This window comes from Polistes fuscatus, unplaced genomic scaffold, assembly GCF_010416935.1.
Source record: "Polistes fuscatus isolate 324 unplaced genomic scaffold, CU_Pfus_HIC Scaffold1, whole genome shotgun sequence".
Classification (NCBI taxonomy): domain Eukaryota; kingdom Metazoa; phylum Arthropoda; class Insecta; order Hymenoptera; family Vespidae; genus Polistes; species Polistes fuscatus.
The window spans coordinates 14,215,486-14,237,140 of record NW_025112997.1 but is presented as its reverse complement, the minus strand read 5'-3'; the positions used below and the strand labels follow the sequence as shown (position 1 = coordinate 14,237,140).

Sequence of the window (21,655 nt, the reverse complement as noted above, 5' to 3'; positions counted from 1 at the left end):
CATTCCATTTTACTATTACTATTTATAAACGAAAAAACGACATTTTTTAAAAGTACGTGTCTATTATGAAATGTGTCAATGAAATCTTTGATGATTCCAATTGTAGATACATAAAAAATATTAATTACAGGCAAATATTATTACAGCATAGGTCCCATAACAGACATTTATGTATAGTATTTAACTTTTTTTCGTATTTATTTATAGTATCTAACTATAACTATTTTTGATCAAATAACGAAATTTTCCGTCTATGAAAAAATGTATCAAAGACACCATTGGTGATTCGAATGGTAAATACATAAAAATTATTATCAATAGTAGATACATCAAACATCGATGCGTTTCATAGTATATCTTGTGTCTAACTATTAATTTTTTTTATATATAATAAAAAGAAAAATAGCTTTATTCCAAAATTTATGTATCTAGAACGAAACGCGTCAACGTGTTCATTAATAATTTGAACTATAGAAAGTTGAAAAATATTTATTCCTTTACCAAAGGTCATTATTGACAAGTCCCATGGAACGTCTTCTTCTGCATTTCCGTTTCTGTTTTTGGTTTTCCAAGAATCCAACATAAAGCAGATCCACCATAGCATAGTACATAACATCAAAGAAAGAAGAAGAAGAAAAGAGGCTATTCACAAAATCGAGGACCGACGTCTCTTCTTCACTGGCGTTCATTTCGTTCGCAATGGTCAAGAGAGCCAAAGTGAAAGAGAAAAAGAGATGGAAAGGTAGGGGTGAGTATGAGGAAGAGTACGGAGAGAGGGGTGGGAGGGCAAAGGAAACTCGATTCTGCACGCTACTACTCATTGAGGTTCGGTTCTGTGTTACAAAACCAAGTAAGAGGCCATGTGGTACGAATAAGATATATATAATGATATATATATATATTATATGTATGTGTCTTATTCGTACTATATATTATAAACACCCTATATATATATAGGGTGTTTCAAAATATGTGGACATTACTTCAGGAGAGGGTTTCAGTAAGCTATAATAAAAATTAAAAGTGCAATATCATTTGTCCGATATTACATTGTTTCTGACCTATAGTTGTTTTCGTATTATAAGTGTTTTACATGATTTTCATGGAAATTATTCAAAGTTGGTCACGTTTGACTTCAATGCAGGTTTCCAAACGTCTTATCATAGATCTTATAACTCGTTTAAAAATATCAGGTGTTGTTTGAATTTGTTGACAATTTTCTTGAAGACGGTGACGTAGTTCCTCAGCATTGTTTAGTGGTGTAATAGTCAGTAAAGCTATACGAATTACTGGAAGACAGAATAGGTGATTATATGAACTTTTTTTTTTATTTTCGAATATTGAAATCACCCCTGAAGTTGTGTCGATAATATTTTAAAACACCCTATATATATAAGTTCGACGTTAACTTTGATTATCTATTTATTCATATCATGGGAAACATCTAAAGGTGGCCGAGCATTTATACATACACATATTGATATGTATAATAACGTTCTAACCGGTCATATACAAAGTATGAGTCTTTGTATCTTTCTCTTTCGCTCTCTCTTTCTCTCCTTCTCTGACGGCCATAAAACAGCGCTTGATTACAGTTTGGAGACGCATACCTCACAGTTGAGTCACCCTGCTGAATATTACCACGATCCACTCTACCTCGCATTTTTTCCACAAACGGGTATATTAACAGCAGGAAGCTGTGGGCGCGTCGGGAAGATGCGAGTAATTAAATTAAACAACAACAAGAAAAAGACAAAAAATAAAAATATGATAAAAGAGAAATGAGAGAATGATATGGTGCATTGCAAAAAAATTTCGGATTAACTCGATCGAACTTCAACGATTACGTCCTAACGCGTTTTCTGTGATAATATATACGTTCCGATACATAATACCCAACACACATATACATTTTTATATAAAAAAACATCTATGTATTAAGAAACGGTTTACTAATCTAAAACGAGTTTCGTGACTAATGTAAGTAAGTAAAAATATATAAGAGAGTATTCTCTCTCTTCTCTCCTGGAAAAACCTGTCCTCTGTTTCGTTACATAGGGGATACCGGAATTCGATCATAAGTATCCCGCATGTGTACTTTCTCTACTTTAGACTATATACAATATGTACAACCCAAAACAAGTCTTACCATTAGAGCATAGAAGTAAAAGAGAGACAGTACATTTTGGATTGAAGGAAGATCGATAATAAGTGCTGATTTCTCACCAAACTTAATATCTATTATTACACACCTATTATACACATACGCATATACGCGTAACACTTTCTGGAGGACCGTTGGTATGTAGGTGTGTGTGTGTGTGTGTTAGTCAGTGTCTACTCGCTTATCCGTTTTACTACTCGACCACCGCGTGCTACGGCGAGTCTGAAGTCGTTCCTGTCTCTCTGAGAGTCCCCCCCCTCCACTTGCATTCCAGCGCGTCCAATACCCAACTACGTCGATGGCGACCGCTTAAGGCCCTGTGCGTATCAGTTTCGCGTATATATACCGGTGAAATGGAAAGAAGAGTAAGGACTTGAAGATATACTCATCTCTTTCTCTCTCTCTCTCTCTCTCTTTCTTTTTCTCTTTTTCTTTCTCTCCCGTCTTCTTTCTTTATGTGGGAGAGAGCGAGAACGATACATGCATCTATGTACAAAGATTTAAAGTAGCGTCGTGTTGGATCTACGGAAGGAAGGAAGAACGTTAGTGAAAAAGAGAAACAGGTAGCTTCACTAACTTACGGAACGGAACGGAACGGAACGGAACGGAATGAAATAAAACGAATGGAACGGAATGGAACGGAAGCGAACCGAGTGAGCTGCTGGGTTTGAAGGTATCAAAGTGGGGCCGTGTGAATGTACAGAACTCTTTCTAGTAGTCAGGTTGTAGTAGTATTATTATTGGTGGTGATTCAATGTTGGGTTTGCGATAGTAGTAGTAGTAGTAGTGTAGTGATGGCGGTGGTGGTGGTAGTGGTAGTGATGGCAGCGGTGGTAGACTCACTCTTCTTCCCCCACCATTTTTGTTTCGATGGGCCCGACAGGAGTAGGGCTCGTCCTTTTGTCAGTGGCTTTGGACGCTTTGCCGTGTAACGGTCTCTTAGAGTTGGAGCGTCGTTTACGAAGGGTGTGGCGTTCCTCGAGTTATTCCAAGGAATTTATCTTTCTTTCCTTTTAGTTATCTCACATTTTGTTTTGTTGTTTAGTTTGTTCCTTTATTTTTTCTCGTTACGTTTGTAAAACATGAATATATCGATTTTTATATATCATGTTTGTTTTCTCTTTCGATTGAAAATTGAATTTTGTTGGATTGAGATTAAAAGAAAGAAAGAAAGAAAGAAAAGAGAAAAAAAATGTTTTCATCTCCGAAGATATAATACGTGTCGTGTCGTTCGTCCATGGAATCGAAGAACGAATAACTATAGAAATTTATTTGGAATAATAAATTGTCTGGAGAGAGTTTAGAGTCAGTGAATAAGTAAAATAGTGGATCGAGAAGGTTGTTGAGAAAGAATTCGTTCGTGACCGGCGAAACCGGCTCGCACGTTTCGAGCGAGCGCGGGAGATTTCCTTCGAAGATCTTCTCTTAACCTCGGATGCCAAGGTGCAAGGAGAAGAAAGCTTTTCTTTTCATCGAATCTGTACGCTGTTACAACGGCAGGTTCCAAGTTATTTCGGCACGTTCTTCTCAGGAACATTCACAAAATGACGGTACCGGAAGAGTGAGTATATAAAACTCTTAACAAAAAAAATATTTAAAATAAAAATAAAAAAATTAAGAAAAATCATTTAATGTAATTACTATTTGTTTCTTTTCTTTTTTTTTGTTTTTTTAAATTCAAGCATCACTTGAAACGATGCTCGTTTTCTCGTTAGATAATCATATTTTTTATGCCTAATCTTTTCGAAATTACTATCGTATCGAAAATAATTTTTTTATATTTTTTTCTTTTTAAGTTTAAATAATTAGAACAGAATTAAATATAAAAATAAATTGTCGTGTTCACTATTTTTTCCATATATATAATTTATCGTCAGATAATTTTATTTAAAAATTTGAAATTCTTAAACACAGAATTCTGTATCGGAAATGTATGTAACTCGAACGAGATATCAGACTTATTTAGTATAATACAAGTACAGCACCTTAGAATAATGTTTTCAGGACACACACGTGTGTCGGCTAGTTTTCTTCTTTAGAATTGGCACGAGTTGGACACGTGCGTCCTATCAATGACGATTGTTTATTCTCCAAGCTTTCCGATCGTTGACACGAATCGAGAGAGTAGGTTAGTTTCATTAGACGATTAAATCGAATGATGATCATTGTCTAAAATAATATCTTCTTTTTCTTTTTTTCAATATTTAAAAGAATTCGTATTATTTATATAAATTAATTTAACTTTTGTATTAAAATCACGTGTATTTCGGAATGTTTCGTTTACCGATTATTTTTAGATTCATGAAACAATATTTTCTATCGATCAAAATCGATGAGTGAATTCCCGAAAAATTAATTTCCTAAAAACATTTTTCAAGATTGATCAATCAATTATTAAATTCATTCTTATATCTATTAGATCATTTAAAAATTTACAATGGAGGCGTGTACGAATACTTCTGTGACTAATTGTATTTATTGTACAATATAAAAGCAATCTTTTTTGGTCGAATTCATATCAGTTTTTATTTAAAAAAAGTTTTTTTGTTGAAACAAAACTTTTTAACCCACTCTCGTATATTGCAATAAATAATCTTGTTTTGTTTAGTTTTGTTTTTTTACTGATAAACAACATCCAATACTTTCTTTCGTATTAGCCAATTATCCAGTTCATTGTTCGAGAAATTTCCAATATCTAGTGAAATTCCTAAGCAAGGGTCTTTAACCGGGTTATAATACTAGATTGTTTGAATTCTTCCCTGCATACCTTCAAAAGGTTGATGTGCTCTCCTGTTGTACAACTTCACAAACATTCCTTTATCTTTCTTGTTGAAATTGTATTTCTTATTAGCTCATATTTATCAATAAGGTATATGTATCTTATTATGATATCCTATAAATAAATTTATATCAAAATAATGAGAATTAGTTCAAAATAAAATATACGTTCAAATAATTATGACAGTGTACTAACAATAAGTTAAACAAATTTATTTTATAATCCATTTTATAATATTAATAATCGTAATATAAAATAAAATAATGTTAAAATTATAATTTTACAAATTTTACGATCGAGCCTATTATTATTACAATTTCCGACACGAATAAATCGACTAACTGCTTAAAACAAAAAACAGAGAAAATAAATAAAATTATATACATTGTCGTATTATTTATTAAATCATATAAATTAATATTATTTATAGATGTTAAGCAAAATTATTAAAAACACTTATTTTACATGGGTGGTTTGAAAACTTTACAGTCTAATATATAATAAAAACAATTTCTTTTTTTCGATCAAAGCCACTTTTATTTTTAAAAAATAGTCTATTTTATTGAGGCTCAAAACTTTTCAACCCACTGTTGAAAATATAAAAAGTAAAGCATAATAAACGGCACATATCTTAAAAATCGATAAATTTTTGTTAATCTCGAATTTAAAAAGGAGGCCTCTAAAGCAAGCAAGCAAGCAAGCAAGCAAGCAAGCAAGCAAGCAACATTGTCTCCTTCCTGTTTCTCAAATTTAGAAAGTTATTGTTAGCCGGATATTCGCACTACTCGGTGTATATCCGAGTTTTACCAATGCATTCATCAACGTGGGTGTACAACACAAACATATAGATATATAGATATTTATTGTAAATGTATTAGTTAGTACGACTTGCTCGCTCCAATTCCGACGAATGACAGACAAGTAAGACGATTTAAAGGGCAAGCAAGAACCATATTCTTTCACTTGTCGTTTCCTCTTCTAATTTTTCTTCTTCTTCTTCTACTTCTTTTTTATTTTATTTTTCAACAGCTGATTCGTAGCAAACGATACACAGACCGAAAGTCGTCACCCTTTTTTGTGTTATACTACGTCGTTTCTCTGCTGAGAGACACGTTTTTCGATCAGCTGATAGTTCGTAATATATATATGTATATATGATGATAGCACGTGTTCTACGATTATACATGTACCTAGAAATACGTACGTGTATCTCGTGTTTCTGTTAACGTTCATGCTAATCGTTTGTTTCCATATGTCGTATCGTAAATCATTAATATGATATACGATAACATAATACATATCATACATATACAATTTTCATGTATTTATGATTCACGTTGTCTTAATTATATAATATATTATTTTGTTTGTTAAATTATTGCATTAGGTTGTTCTGATAGTAATTTCGTTGGTTTCAATGGGAAATAAAAAATATTTTCATATTCAAAAATCTAAGGTTTTTCAAATAATCGTGTATTGTCAAATTTAAACAAATTAAATTTCCTATCGTGTTTGAAGTGTCCGTTGCTAGAATGTCAAATGATTCCTGTGCGATAAACGATATTACTTCTCGAACAACTCAATAATTTTAATAATTTTCTTTTCTTTTTTTTTTGTTTTATGTTAGAGGTAGGAATTATAATATAATAAAATATATTATATGTTATATATATAATATTTTTTTCTTTTCTCTTATTTATAATTTATTTTTTTTTCCTGATATATTATTGTTAAGGTAGTAAAGTAAAAATGATAGTAATTGTCTAGTCACGGAAAATTCTGTTTCCGCGTTCGAAACATGCATTACCATGCACTTTGCTGTTAGCGGTACCTGTGAACGACACTTGCCGCATCGCTTACGCGGCAAAACGGTCAGCTTTGTCGAGCGAAACGTTCGTTCATCGAGCTCCTCCTTAGACTTTCTTCGAAGAGAAAATAACCGGGGAACGATGCTCTCTTCAATTTTTATACCACTCTAACTCATCTCAAAAGATCTTTATATTTTTATTTTCTACCTTTATACGAGCATTTTCACGCTCGGCTAATTCAAAAAATGGCACGAATCGCGAACCTCCATTATTATCTTTTCGTGTATCGTTAAACAAAATCATTTATCTATTTCTTCGTGTTAGAATTAATGGCATTAGTCTTGGTATTTATTGGTTTGGTTGATGTGTAATATCCGACATTAATTATTGATTGAACTGATTTTTTTTTTTTTTTTTTTTGTAAAATAATTACACGAAAGTCAGGATTGTAATATAGTTATAGAAAGTATATATATATATACATATATATAATATAGAAAGTATATATATATATATATATATATATATATATATATATATATATATATATACATATATATATATACTTTCTATAACTATATATATAATATCTTTTTTTATTTTATATACTATTACTGTTTGAAATTTAATACAAATAATGTTACTTCTCGTTTGGAAATTTAATTATAATAAAATAATTCAAATTTTGAATCAAATTAAAAATCAGATAGATTCTATTGATATTTCTAAACATTTTGTTCACAAGGACATTAATAATGACTTTATTAATTTCAAATTAGAATACGTAAGAAAAAAAATGTTTCTCACGGTGTTTGAAACGAATGATTTTTAATGAGCCTGACTAACCCTCTATGCGTTGTATCGATCACGGTTCGTCGATCGTGTTGCACGCACCTGCGTCAGGTAAAAATCTGCAGGAAATGCCAGGATATATTGGAGGGACATAGTACATACCTGAGCTTCTCGAGTTCTTTCCTCTTCAACTATGAACAAACAGTCATCCGATCGTTCCCTGTCGTGTTACGCGAGTTCTCGCGTATACCAACCGACCAACCAACGCACGCTTAGTATAAGCGCGTACTTTGAATACGTTATTTGCCTCTTCGAAAACATTCCTACACGCATCCTACGCGTTTATGATTTATTAGAAATCTTTCTCTCACTGCGAACATTGTTAATGGATTCTATTTGAAAGTTCATCACTCAAATATGAGACTTTCTCGATAAATAAATATACAATTGTACATATTCGATATATCTGTGTATATAAATTTAAATTTTAGATTTATTTAATAAATATATAAATAAATACCTTAATAATGATATATAATTATATGTTATTATAAAATTTGTTATATTAAAGATATAAATACATATATATATCCATAATTATTTACATATATATGTTTTTATTTATTATCTCTTATATATGCAATTGTTTATACTATTTTTATAATATCCTTAAAATATATTATAATTTGTAATGTAAATATGTTTATTTATTTTTATTGATTATTTATTATTATTTTTTTATATGAATATATATGTTAATATAAATGTTAATACGTATATGTAATTTTTGGATTATTTTCTTTGTCCATAGAATGGCCACGGAAATTGCGAACAAAAGGGCTGAAAGGGAAGCCCTTCGTGGGGTCATACAACAATGGAACGCAAATCGTTTGGATCTTTTCGAACTCTCCGAGCCCAATGAAGTAAGATTTATACAAAATATTTTAATAATTTATTTATTAATTTAAACACATAAAACGCACACACAAATATATATTGTTTAATCTATTTTAACAATAAATCAATGTGTACAAATTTTGAGTTCTGAATAAACGTTACAAACGTTTTATATGATGAAATGATTTACTTTTCTTTCTATTTAGTTTGATTTTTTATTATAATTACACAATTTGATGAAACTTCACCTATTGTTAACTTGTTAACTCGTTTCATTTTAACAATTTCGATTGAAAACTTGATCACGCCCATCCGCATAAAATCATAGATCCTTTTACGATATATCTTTCGAGAATGTCTTTAATTTAAGTACTTTTTACCGGAAATCAAGTCACGCGGCATTAACTTTCTCAAAAAAGAGTTCTCTCATTTTCGGCTACTAGAAACTTAAAAGTATATGTACAAATAGGTTTATTTGTTTTCTACATTTTTCTTTATCGAAAAATATTCTTGTTAAGTTGACCAGTAATTTCAATAACATTTCATAGACCACGCTCGTAAACCTAATATTAATTGTCATAAAAATAGTAAAAATAGAAAAAATTTGTATTTAAAAATAAAATATCTTATAGTTTTAACCATAATCCTAATTGTGAGTAGTGCAAAAATGAATAATTATTAATTTATATTTAAAAATATTGTTTTTTTTTTTTTAATGACAATTATTGCATTTAATAAATCTGCCCTCATATATAAGCCTGATTGGAGTAATAATATAAAAATATTATTATACGTTATTTTTTAGATCATAGAGCTGTTAGAAATCTTATAGTAATTTCACTCGGATTAGATAAATTTCAAACATAAGAAAAAAAAGCATGATTGCAATTTTAGTAGATTTTACGATAATAATGCGACCAAGTAGTTGTTTTATGAGGAAACCTCACGCGAGCTTTAATTCCGAGCTTTCTCTCCTTTCCACTATCTAATTCTAGGATTAATCGAGACACGAAAAACGTAAATTCCTTTCTAGCTAAAACTTATATGACATTTTTACACCTTTACACCTACTGTCTCTATATCAAAGTTCAAGATAATGAGAGTAGTTATGATTTAAGAAATAATCATAATCATTTAGTATATTTGATTCAATCTTTGAAGATTTTACTTTTCAATGGTTCTTATATCTATCTTAAAAGGAGAGAATTAAGTTAATTGGATACCGATTTTTTCATCATTTTTTCATTCATTTTTTTTAGGACTATAGACTGTGCAAGCAGTAAGAACCAATATTAAACTGTTCTCAAAAAGAAAAAAAAAACGAAAGAAGAAGTTTCAAGGCTTAACACAAGAAAGTGGGTTGAAAAGTTTTGAGCTTTATAGTTTTCCTCACCGTATTAGGTTCAAAACTTTTCAGCCCTCCTCGCGTGCGATTCAAAAATTTTCTATACATCGTCGTTTATTAGGCTCAAAATCTTTTAGCCCCCTCTCTATGTATATTTTTTCTATAATTTCTCTTTTTTTTTTAATCCAATTGAAAATAAAATTTATTTTTTCATCTAACATGAAACGAACTATTATATAAGAATGCATGTTGAACTATTCCTCTCATTTTTTTTTAAACGGTTAAATATTGGGTCTTACTGCTTGCACAGTGTATTGTCTTGATGGACTTTTATAACTGTTTAGAATTAAAAAATAATCGGTGTCCCCCCTTGTTAATCATTTCTTCACTTTTTCTTTGTCGATTTCGAGCACTCGATTATACGACTTTCGTGTTTAATAGGCTCAGTGACGCCTACTCAATGTATAGAAACACGTGAAACCTTATCAAATGTCAGATACAAGTCGTATAAGTGTACACACGTCTATTTATATTGTATACATACTTTTACGACGTATTAAATCTAACGAGAACGTTCAATTTCGATCCACGATATGCAAATTAATATCTAAAACATTTAATCAAACAATGAATCAAAGAAACAATTATGAATTAGATCGACATGATAGATACATGGGTGAGTTTAAGAGTTTAGAGCCTGACGCAGTCAAGATTTTGCACTTATATTTAAAAAAAAAGAATAAAAGTTTTTTGTCGATGTTAAAATTTTATCTAACTACCCTCGTAATTAACTTCTCGGGATTACGTTAATTAAATTTTTATTATTATTCGATTTTCGTAGCCATTTTTTTTATAGACATAGAAAAATCAAATGCGTTTACTTAAAGTTTATAATCTAAATTTTATGCTAAGATCTTTTTAAATTATTATCATCTTAATGGTGAATAGATATAAAAAAACAAAAAATGATGACTCGACGATGACGCATTCAGTCTAGACTATTATCACGAATTCATACAATAAGATGATGTCATTTTAGTCACGTGATACAGATATGTAATATGTATATACATATTAAATGATAAGAGGAACTCATTTCGAGTTTTCTTTATTTATGTTTGTGACTATATGTTTATGTTTATATAAGATGAAATAATATTATTTTTTCAGGATTTGGAGTTTCACGGGGTTATGAGATTCTATTTTCAAGACAGCGGTCAAAAGGTGGCTACGAAATGCATCAGAGTCGCATCCGATGCAACCAGTCGTGCAGTGATCGAAACTCTCATAGAAAAATTCCGTCCAGATATGAGAATGTTGTCGGTACCGGAATACGCTCTTTACGAAATTCATGAAAACGGAGGTAAATTTTCTGCTTTATCTATGATTTATGTGCATACGAGGATGGGCCGAAAAGTTTGAGTCTCAACGAAAGACTTTTTATTTGTAATAAAAGTTCATTTGACTGACAATAAATTGCTTCTATGTTAAACTCTAAACTTTTTAACCCACTCACGTATACCTTACGTTTATTATATAAAATAAAAAATAATATAACAGTAGCCACAACAATAATAATCACAAAATAATATTAATACGTCATATATATCTTTATGTATACAATATGGATATTAATTAAATATATATAATAAAAATATTATATTTATAAATATATATTAGCGTATTATTTTTTATTATTTTTGTTTTTATTATAAATATATATCTAATTATAGATTAGGAGATGAAAACATTATATTGTTTTAACCAATACTTTATTGTAATTGCAGACGAACGGAAATTGGGATTGGAAGAGAAACCATTGTTGGTTCAATTAAATTGGCACGTAGACGATCGAGAAGGACGTTTCTTGTTGAGAAGGATCGACGATAAAACGAATGCTCAAGGTGTTGGTTTCTCCTCGGAAGGTTCTAGCTTTCGTAGAAAGCTGAGTAAGAGAGAAAAGAAACAAATGAGGAAACAAGAGAAGCTTGGACGTTTGAAAAGTTTAGAACAGGATGAAAATGCTGTACCGGTTGATCAGAATGGCGTCGCTGAAAAACTTTATACTGGTTAGGACAAAAAGCAAACATTTAAAAGTTAAAAAAACAAGATATAAATTAAATGATAGATATATATTTAATCGAATTATTATAGAATATTTGTCACTTTTATCGATTTGCAGTCAACTACGATGTTGATGTGTTCTGTTTTACCCGATACGTTTGTTCCAAACATGTCAGAGCGCTGATAACACTAGCATGCTCTGCTGCACCGATAAAAGAGATAATCCTATATATTCTCTGTTGGATTTTTGTCATATCATTGTAAATCTCAACTTTACCATTTGAACAAAATTTGCTCATATTGTGACATAAAAACAAAAAGACAAACAGATCTTATATTTTTAAATATTATTATTAAAATATGTTTTCTATTATTGGTTGCTTAGAACTTCCCGAAACGAGTTTTACAAGAAGTATATCCAATCCGGAAGCCGTTATGAGACGTCGTAGGCAACAAAAGCTTGAAAGAAAATTGCAACAATTTCGTAGCAAAGATGGTGGCCCAGATACGGGCGGTACTTTAAAGATCTACGGAGAAGCACTTTGCAAGGATGTACCTTATAAAACTTTATTATTGAGCGTTAGAGATTCCGCAGCACAGGTTGTAAGAGAAATGTTATCTAAATATGGTTTAGATAAAGTCGACCCTCAACAATATTGTCTCGTACAAGTAAGCTTTTTATTTATTATCGAAGATAAGACAATTTTTATATACTCTTTTTATTTTAGAAAATTTTTTATACTTTCTAAAAGCATATATTATCTCAGTAATACTTTAAATCGATCAATATTTTATCGCGGACCATTTATCTATCCGATTCACCGTTATTATTTATTATTAAAGATCTAACATAGCCGTCAACCAGCATGATTTATGAAGCTACAGTATTTGAATATTTTTATATGAACTTGGTATGAGGTTTTACCAAGAATAGAATGACACAATCATAATGTCTTCATCCTAGCAATATGACAAATGATATCTCACTGTACAAACTTGATATTTTTAGTATGTTTCTGGTAAAACTAATTGAAAATCCAATTCGATAACTTTCTAATTCAATAATATTGTGATATTTTCATTTAAAGTAGATCATGCTAATTATAGTCCGTAATATACATACGTTACGTGTTTTGTGTCGCGTGTAGAAGTTGACACAAATAATGAAAATCGAACTTGGGTTGTTCTAGTAGGAAATTATTTTCATCATATTTATTATACATACTATATGAAGTATATGTAAAAAGCTTTCAACGACGCTAATTGGATTATCTGATTTTCTGTTGTAATGTAGGTGAACAACGACAATACAAACGGTAGTACTCATCAAGAGTATATACTGGACGACGACGAGTGCCCGTTGGCTATTCTCATGAATCACCCTTCCACACGTGGTAAGTTCATCAAATATATACACAACAATGTAGAAATAAAAGGAAATATTACTACTTTCTATTCAGGATAGACCCATTTAACTTGTTATCACATTTTCAATCGCTTTTATTTATAATTAAGTAAAGAGAATGAGTATAGGTATAGCATAATGATACTATGAAAAAAGAAACAAAAGAAAAAAAAGAAAAAAGTAATACAAAAATGAGTACTCTAATCAGATTTTTCATTAAGTTCCATGAAAAAGAATATTTTCCGAGTACTCGCGTTCCAGTTATTAAGTAAACGATATTTTAAATTGAAAATATTTTTATGGTCTAATGCACTTTGCGTTAATCGGATCTCATTAAATAGCATAGCTTTTAATTACTTATGACATATGTATTTGTATCGGTCAAACATATATTATTATCTGTTTTAATTGAAAATTTATTAATCAATATATTATGTTTGTTATTCCAATTCGATACGTTTACAAGTCGAAAGATTTGAACTATCAAGATTGGCGTGGTGTATATTATATCACGTAAACGCGCGCGCGCGTGCGTATCATATTTATAACATGTTTCAAAGTGTATTAGTTATCATGTTCTTAATTGAGAAGTAAGTAAAGGAGGAAGAATAAGAATAAAAAGAAGAGGAATTTTCATTCTTTCGCACGAATAACGAACGGGAAGTAACAGCAGCAGTTAGAAGTAGCAGGAACAGCACAGTAGTTGCTGCATTAAGATTCCCTTATCCTTTACTCAAGACGCCTGCGAAAATCTATTTCCAGCGATCCAGACGCTCGTAAAACGTTACTTCAAGACTTTTCTCTTGTCGTAGCCTTTAAAATCGTATTGAAGTTTGAAATTGGGGGGAAAAAGTGGAAAGTATCATAAAAATTGAAAGAAAGGAAGAAAAAGAGAAAAAGGTAATTCTCTCTCTCTCTTTCTCTGGGGTAATAACAAAATCCAATCAGCCGGTTTCGAGATAACACAAAATGAAAAATGAAAAGAGATAGAAAGAGAGAGAGAAAGATAAAAAGATAGATAAAGAGAAATAGAGAGAGAGAGAGAGAGAGAGAGAGAGAGAGAGAGAAAACGAAGGTCAAAAGTCAGAGAGCGGGGATAGGTCGGGTCCCGTGTCGCTTGCTTGAGGGTGAATGCACACTATGTACAATGTATACGTACATACAGATACATATATGTGTGTACATATAGATATACACATAGAAGTATTACATTGCAAGTATTATTACCATGACTAACACTTTTATCTTCGTGTCTTGAAACGAAGTAACGCTCGCGCACTTGGTAAAGGACGAAGGGCTTGAAAAAGACAGAGAAGAGATAGAGATAGAGAGAGAGAAAGAGAAAGAGAAAGAGAGAAACAGAGAACGAGTCCATGAGCAAGGAAGCATAACGAGGAAAGGAGTGAGGGACTGTGATCGAAAGAGGGAGGCGCCGGTAGGATTGGATGGCTCGTCGAAAGAAGAAGAAGAAGAAGAAGAAGAAGAAGAAGCTTATACCTATATTGTTTGGATACAATACATATACATACATATGTATATATCTACCTATTTATGTGTATGTAATATGTATGATAATAATGTATATGAACGTATTCGTATAATGTGAACGAACTGTCTGTCTATGGATATATTATTTTAAATACGCGTATATGTATAATATTAATGAAATCTATATACCTATATTGTATACACATTTAAATGAATTCGCATGTATGTATATTATCGTGTTATTAATGTATGCATGTAAGTATTAATGTACTTATACATTTGTATTGTATACATGTAAGTATAATATTTTTTAGATATGATGAGTAATATCTGTTTGTACATGTATATACGTATATATGTATATATATATATATATATATTTTTTTTTTATATGAATACATATAAAATACATTTGAGTATATAAATTGATGCATAGATACTCTTATGTGTATTGTATATATGAACAGTTTTATATATATATATATGTATTTTTTACATGGATACGTACAAGTGTATAAGTTAATGTGTATGCATAATAGGTACCCTTATCTCTATTGTAGGATATGTATTAAATTTATATATATATATATATATATATATATATATTCTATACAAATATGTATGAGTGTATTTGTGTGTGCATATAGGCACCCTCATATGTATTGTATATAATATATATATTTTTTTTCTATATGGATAAATGTAAGTGTGTGAAGATGTCTGTGTTTGAACGATACGGTGGAATAGTGGGAGGGAGGTTTATGGTGGGGAGATGGGGTTAGATCCGTGGCTCTGGCTCGGGTCGTGCCTCGCGTTAGTTGACTTTCGCTCCTCGAAACGCGTCGGCGCGTCGCGTTTTCTTCTGCACGACGACGCCAGTAGCGCAACCTTTCCTCCCTCGGCTGGTTGTCGTCGTCGTTGTCGTCGTTGTTCGTTGTCATTATCGTTTTTGTCGTCTTCGTCGTAGTCATCGTCGTCGTCGTCGTTGTCATTATCGTCGGTGTCTTAATAATTCTAATTGTTAATCGGTTCCTTCGAATTGAATCCTATAATTTTTGTTATATCTTCAATATTATTTGTTTCTTCTCTTCTTCTTTTTTTTCTATTTTTTTTTTTTTTTTTTATGGTAAAAACAAATCCTTTGCGCAGTTGGTGGATTTGGCAAAGATCAAAGGTCGTGCGTACACCGTGTGGCCTCCTTGCACGATTTGCGTTCCCTTTTTGTATATATCCGTCTCTCTCTCTCTCTCTCTCTCTCTTCTCTCTCTCTCTCTCTTCTCTTCTCTTGCACATGCACACATCCAACATATATACACCACGCATGCACACACTGGCGTTTCTTCGTTGCGTCCTACGCTCTTTTACACACGTCGCGAGCGAGCGCGGTTAAGGCAAGGAGGAAGGAAGTGCGAGTGAGTTCACAAGAGAGTGGAAAAGAAAGAGAAAGATAGTTAGACGGATAGAGAGACAAAAAGAAAGAGAAAGAGAGAGGGAGGAAGGGAGGAAAAGAAAAGAAAAAAGATAGGTAGATAGAAAGAGAGAGAGAGAGAGAGAGAAAAAACTTACTCCCTCACGCAATTTCCTACGAGCACATAAACGCCGGACTCGATTTCCTTGAGCGTCCATCGTCCTGATTTTCACTGGATGAGATCGAATTGTCGATAAAAAGGAAATAAATATTCTATGAGAGTATTCTAACTTTTTATTCCGTCGTGTGATTTTTATTTCTTTATACTGAAATTATCAAAATATAAAAAAATAAAAACAAAACAAAGTAAAAGAATAAGAACAATAAGAAGAGATCAGATGTGCAAGAAGAAATATCTCGATGATAATAAATATAAGAAAATTATCTTCATTATCGGTATCACGTTGATAAGTTAACGAATTACATAAGCACGTTGACCTACCCAGGAAAAAAATCATAGATCATCTATATATATATCTATCTACACACCTAAGTACCTATCTATATATATATTTAATTATGTATATATAGGTCATCATCAATAGAGAAAATTTCCAAGGAAGGTCGTCGAAAACGATCGTTCGTTTGTTCGTTCGTTCGTTGGTCGTTGGTTGCTGCTGGTTATACATACGCACGTCTGCCGATGTAGTTAAGGCAAACGTTTATCGATCGGTCGTCTTAGATGCCAACAACAACGACTAACACGATGAAAAAAAAGGTCTTGTCTGTGTGTACTCTGGAATCCTTTAAGACAGAACAGTCAACATTTTCTCAATAGTCCTTATCTTATTAACCCCTTTTTGACGCAACATAATGATAAGAGAAGGGGAAACAAAGAAGTGGTGGATAGATCAACGGATTGTTATTGTCAGAAAGAAGAAGGATCACCGATTGAACGATCAAGATCATCATCATCATCATCATCATCATTATCATCATCGTACTCGTCGTTGTTTCGTGATGATGAGTCCTCGAGCATGCTTGAGCAGCTTTTAGCCACATCTATCTGCCGTTTCTATCTCTGTCTTACACACACACACATATATACATTCTCTCTCTCTCTCTTTCTATTTCTATCTCTCTCTCTCTCTCTCTCTCTCTTACTCACTCTCTGTCAGACTGGTAATATACACTCGTCGTCAACGTCCGGCGTTTAGTATGAATCGAGGAGAGAGGAAATGACGACTACGGTACCTCGAGAGAAGAGAAGAAGGGACCAAATATTCATGGAGATTGCTACCAAGTTACAACGGAGCTGATTTCGTTGTTTTTTCTTCCGTTTTGTTGAATGGATTTTTGTTTGTTTAATTATCAACGAAGGGACCACGTACTTTCTTCTAATTCGAATATATATATATATAGATTTTAATTTTATATTTAAAAACAAATTATATATATATATATTACTGATCTATACGTTGTATCTTAAATCGAGGAATCAACATGATGGATTGGGGAATAAGACGTAAGTATGTTATTCGGATTGCGAACAGAGATCGAATAAAAATCCTCTTCAACCTTGAAGATTTTATTTTTAAGACTTGCTATCATATTCTTTTCGGGCTGGAAGGGAGTTATTTCTTGTCTCAATATCTTATTTCTTTCTTTTTTTTTTGTAATGCTTTTCTTTTCTTTCCTTTTATTTTTTGCAATTTGCGCGAATGGGGCTCTTGGGTTCGAGTATCCCATCCCTCCATCTTTATTTTCGCGTCATTGCCCTTACTTTCCCTCGCCCGTCCTCCTCTTTAATTAATTCGGATAACCGATGTCTCATTGTATACTACTTCTCTCTCTCTCTTTCTTCCTCAATTTTGTTCTCATTTTATTTTTTTTTGTTTCTTCTTTTCCACCGTTTAAAACAATAGACAATTGTGTTGAAGTTTGCGCAGCGTACGATATGAGATCTTTTGGTACGTTCCTTCGTGATCATCCTCGGCATATTTATATAATATTCATACATATGTAATAAAGAAGTAGAAGAAGAATAGAAAAAGAAAAAAATAAGTATTACAATGACTATGCTAAATGTCTGTCTCTTACCGTTTTCTTTCGATCCACGAAGCTCTGATAGCCAGTTCTCAACTCTTCTTCTTCTTCTTCTTATTATTATTATTATTATTATTATTATTATTTTTCGTTTTCTTCTTTTTTTTCTTTTTTTTCTTTTTATTTTTACCGGCCCAGTCTAAAGCTCGTATGCATGAGAGAAGGATTCCGAGATAAAAGACTAAATATATGTGAACGATTTCCCCTCTTTAGTAGAACGAGATGAGATATACGCCTTTTCTCCGGTCAAGTATAGCAACTGAAGAACGATGTTCATTGAACAGGGGAACGAACGCTTTTTCTCCATGTATTTACGTTAACATTTTATATTCGTTTACTTTGATATCATATATATTTATGTGTGTAGTTATTGAAATTATTTTCTTTTATCTTCTTGTATGTTGTCTTCATGAAATTAATTCGTATTTGATAATTAATGTTTTGTATATATATATAAATATATTGCTAAGCAATTTAGTATAATTTTTATTACGGTTATGATATTTATTATTAATAGTATATTATTATATGGTATTAAGTAAATATAATATATTATAAAATATAGTTTATAGTAGTAACATACGATAATATTTATTAGTGTAATTTAAATTATACTAATTTATACTAGAAATTTATAATACATATTATACTAATTTATAATACAAGTTATATTGATATAAAATACTAGTAATTTACATCAGTGCAGAATACTATAAATTTCACGTAAAAAATTTGTATCACTATTACGAAAACCTGAATTTGGGTTTTATAACATATCAATATAAACATAAATATGTAAATTATTTTCATTTGTTTTTTTTCTCGACTTTAGGATCAATCATGTTTCACGTGAGGAGGAGACCGGCAGATTATGTGCCTCGTAAACGTAAAAAGAAACCTTCTGGAAAATGGAACGAGTTAGATCACAGGTATTGTTTAATAAACATTGATATTTATTATAATTGTTAACAAATTTGTTCATGTATTTATTCATTCTAATTTTTAGATACGAAGACGAAAGATTACCATTTCTATTAGAATTGAATCCAGACGGTACCGATATTCCTAACGGAGCGGGTGTCAGATATCGTTTGCAACCGAACGTGACGGAAGTTGGATCCGAACGACCCTTCGGTCCACAAGGCGTGCAATCACAAACTTTGACTCTCAGTGGGCCTACCGTTATGCCAAGGCATTGCGTTATAGCGTTTACGGAAAATATCGTCACACTGACGCCATGCTCAAGGGACGCTCATACTTTTGTGAACAATCAACGAATACATCAGACTACCATACTTCAAGTACGTTCTCTGTTGAGTCTCGATTAAATCATTAGTGGGGAAAGCTAAGTCATCGTCATTGCTGGAATGTTAATTGAATATGAAATAGAGATTTTTTTCAACTCTTTTAATATAATCTTATTAACTGAGATAGTCATATAGAATGTATCTACAAAAAATCTAACCATGAATGGTGGAGTCTGTTAGAACTTATCAAAACAGTTTCTTTTGAATTAATCGAATAGAACTTTTGAGAAAGAAAAAAGAAATATATAATATTAAGTATCAAGAACTAGTAAAACTACTGTTTGTTTTTCTCAAGGGGAATTATAAAAAATAAATCAATAGTTTATAAGAATATAAGTTTACCTGTATGAAGAACTTTAGATTGGGGGTAGAAGAATATAAGTTTTCTTTCTTTTCTGAATGATCTTAAAAAAGATTGTCAAACTTCTTCGTACAAGGAAAAATGTTCTTATATATGTTTGATATTTATATGTCTCTTTCCCCGTGTTTAGAATGGAGCTATCATCAAGTTCGGAAGAATGCATACCTTCAGATTCATCGACCCCGCACCCGACGACCGTATCAGGCAACGTCATGACTCCAATAGACAGATCGAGTATGCATACGACCGGTGAGTTGAGCGATAGATTTACGAGCCCTCTTCTTGCATACACTTATATTAATATACCGATAGATTAGATCAGTACTTCTCAAAGTACGTATGATTTATGGACTCATAAGTTCTTATCTAATAATTTTCATTTTTAATATTTAAATAAAGCAAAAACGCTTGATAAATGTAACTGAGATCAAATCTTAAAATCTCTTGATCATTTATCTAAATAATCTTAAATAAAATGAATATTTATCTTTGAGAACCACTGAATTAGCTATAGATACTTAGAGTATAGCTCGAGTTTCTCCTACTACAAGCATCGTTTGCTTTAGATTGTTTTCTTAGTTATAGATCGCTTCGTCCACGCATACCATGTACATAAATTTCCTTTTTAGTTATATTTTTTTTTCTCTTTCTCTCTCTCTCTCTCTCTCTCTCTTTCTCTCTCTTTCTCTTTCTCGCGCGCGCGCTTAGTCCATTTTTTTAGTTTTGCTTTGTCTTTTGTCTTTCGCACGCGCCGTGGCTGCTTGTCTATCGTAGACGATCGCCAGATGCTACCAGCCAAGAAGCAAATTCGGACAAGTACAGATCAGGTTCTGGATCCCCAAACGGTGGACACCCACAGAGTTCTGGTCAAACTTCGAATCCTCCGAGTCCCACTAAATCTTCGGCAGCTAGCACATCGCGTAGTCCCACGCACGGTACTCACGCACAAGAGGTGACTCACAATTATGAAACGACCTTCGACCTGGACGGCAATGTGGAAACTGCGAGTTTGACGAGTAGTAGAGATGGCAACAGGTAACCAGGACGGCGAACGTTTAGATTGATTCATCCGTTAAGAGCTGTTATTATTAGCTGCTAGCTTTTTGATTCTCTATTTTAAATCAAAACTTTAAACAAAAGCAACAAAAAAGAACGTAATTAATTGTTATACATCAAAATCTAATCGTTTTGCTTGCCATTATTTAAAAATTTTTAGCTGATTCTACACGAACATTTTCATTTCTTTTTTTTTTTTTTTTTTTTTTTATATATATATGTACATATTCATATACATATATAGATATATATAAATATGTTAATGATCGGTTATATGAACGAAATTACATTTGATGAATCAACAGACATCCCCAATACGATAATCAACCACGAGGAACGGACCCTATTCTACCAGCAGTATTGGAATTTTTGGAAGATACGGAGGAAGCGTTTCTACGTGCTGTCATCACCGACGTAGATCCCTCAGCGCCGCAATTCAAACTAGCACCGACTTATACTCTATATCTGTCTGCTAGATATCGTGCTAGCACTCATTACAGACCGGAATTACAACCTATCGAAAGAGCACATCGTTTGACAGTGATGCTTACGAATATTGCCTTGATGATACAAGGAGTTATTCAGGTAAAATGTTTTTAATAAAAGAAGAGGGTTAAACTATTTCCTATAACAAGAATAATTCAATATGAAGCACAAGAGAAACACTTTGATGGA

At 31.8% G+C, this 21,655-nt stretch overlaps 1 protein-coding gene across 18 annotated transcripts in view; it reads left to right on the top strand.

The window, feature by feature from the left end:
- LOC122519746 (afadin) overlaps window positions 1-21,655 on the top strand; it is a 45,611-nt gene that overhangs the window by 11,945 nt on the left and 12,011 nt on the right. For 4 of the 18 annotated variants that reach the window (XM_043639458.1, XM_043639427.1, XM_043639450.1 and 1 more), the window contains exons 1-11: window positions 3,358-3,725; window positions 8,355-8,466; window positions 10,956-11,148; window positions 11,573-11,854; window positions 12,235-12,518; window positions 13,144-13,243; window positions 19,089-19,185; window positions 19,263-19,557; window positions 20,055-20,173; window positions 20,699-20,959; window positions 21,286-21,565. In XM_043639458.1, coding sequence (XP_043495393.1) covers window positions 3,709-3,725; window positions 8,355-8,466; window positions 10,956-11,148; window positions 11,573-11,854; window positions 12,235-12,518; window positions 13,144-13,243; window positions 19,089-19,185; window positions 19,263-19,557; window positions 20,055-20,173; window positions 20,699-20,959; window positions 21,286-21,565 — 2,040 coding nt within the window. In that variant the 5' untranslated portion in view covers window positions 3,358-3,708. The other 14 variants (XM_043639539.1, XM_043639530.1, XM_043639521.1 and 11 more) reach the window with 10 other exon arrangements.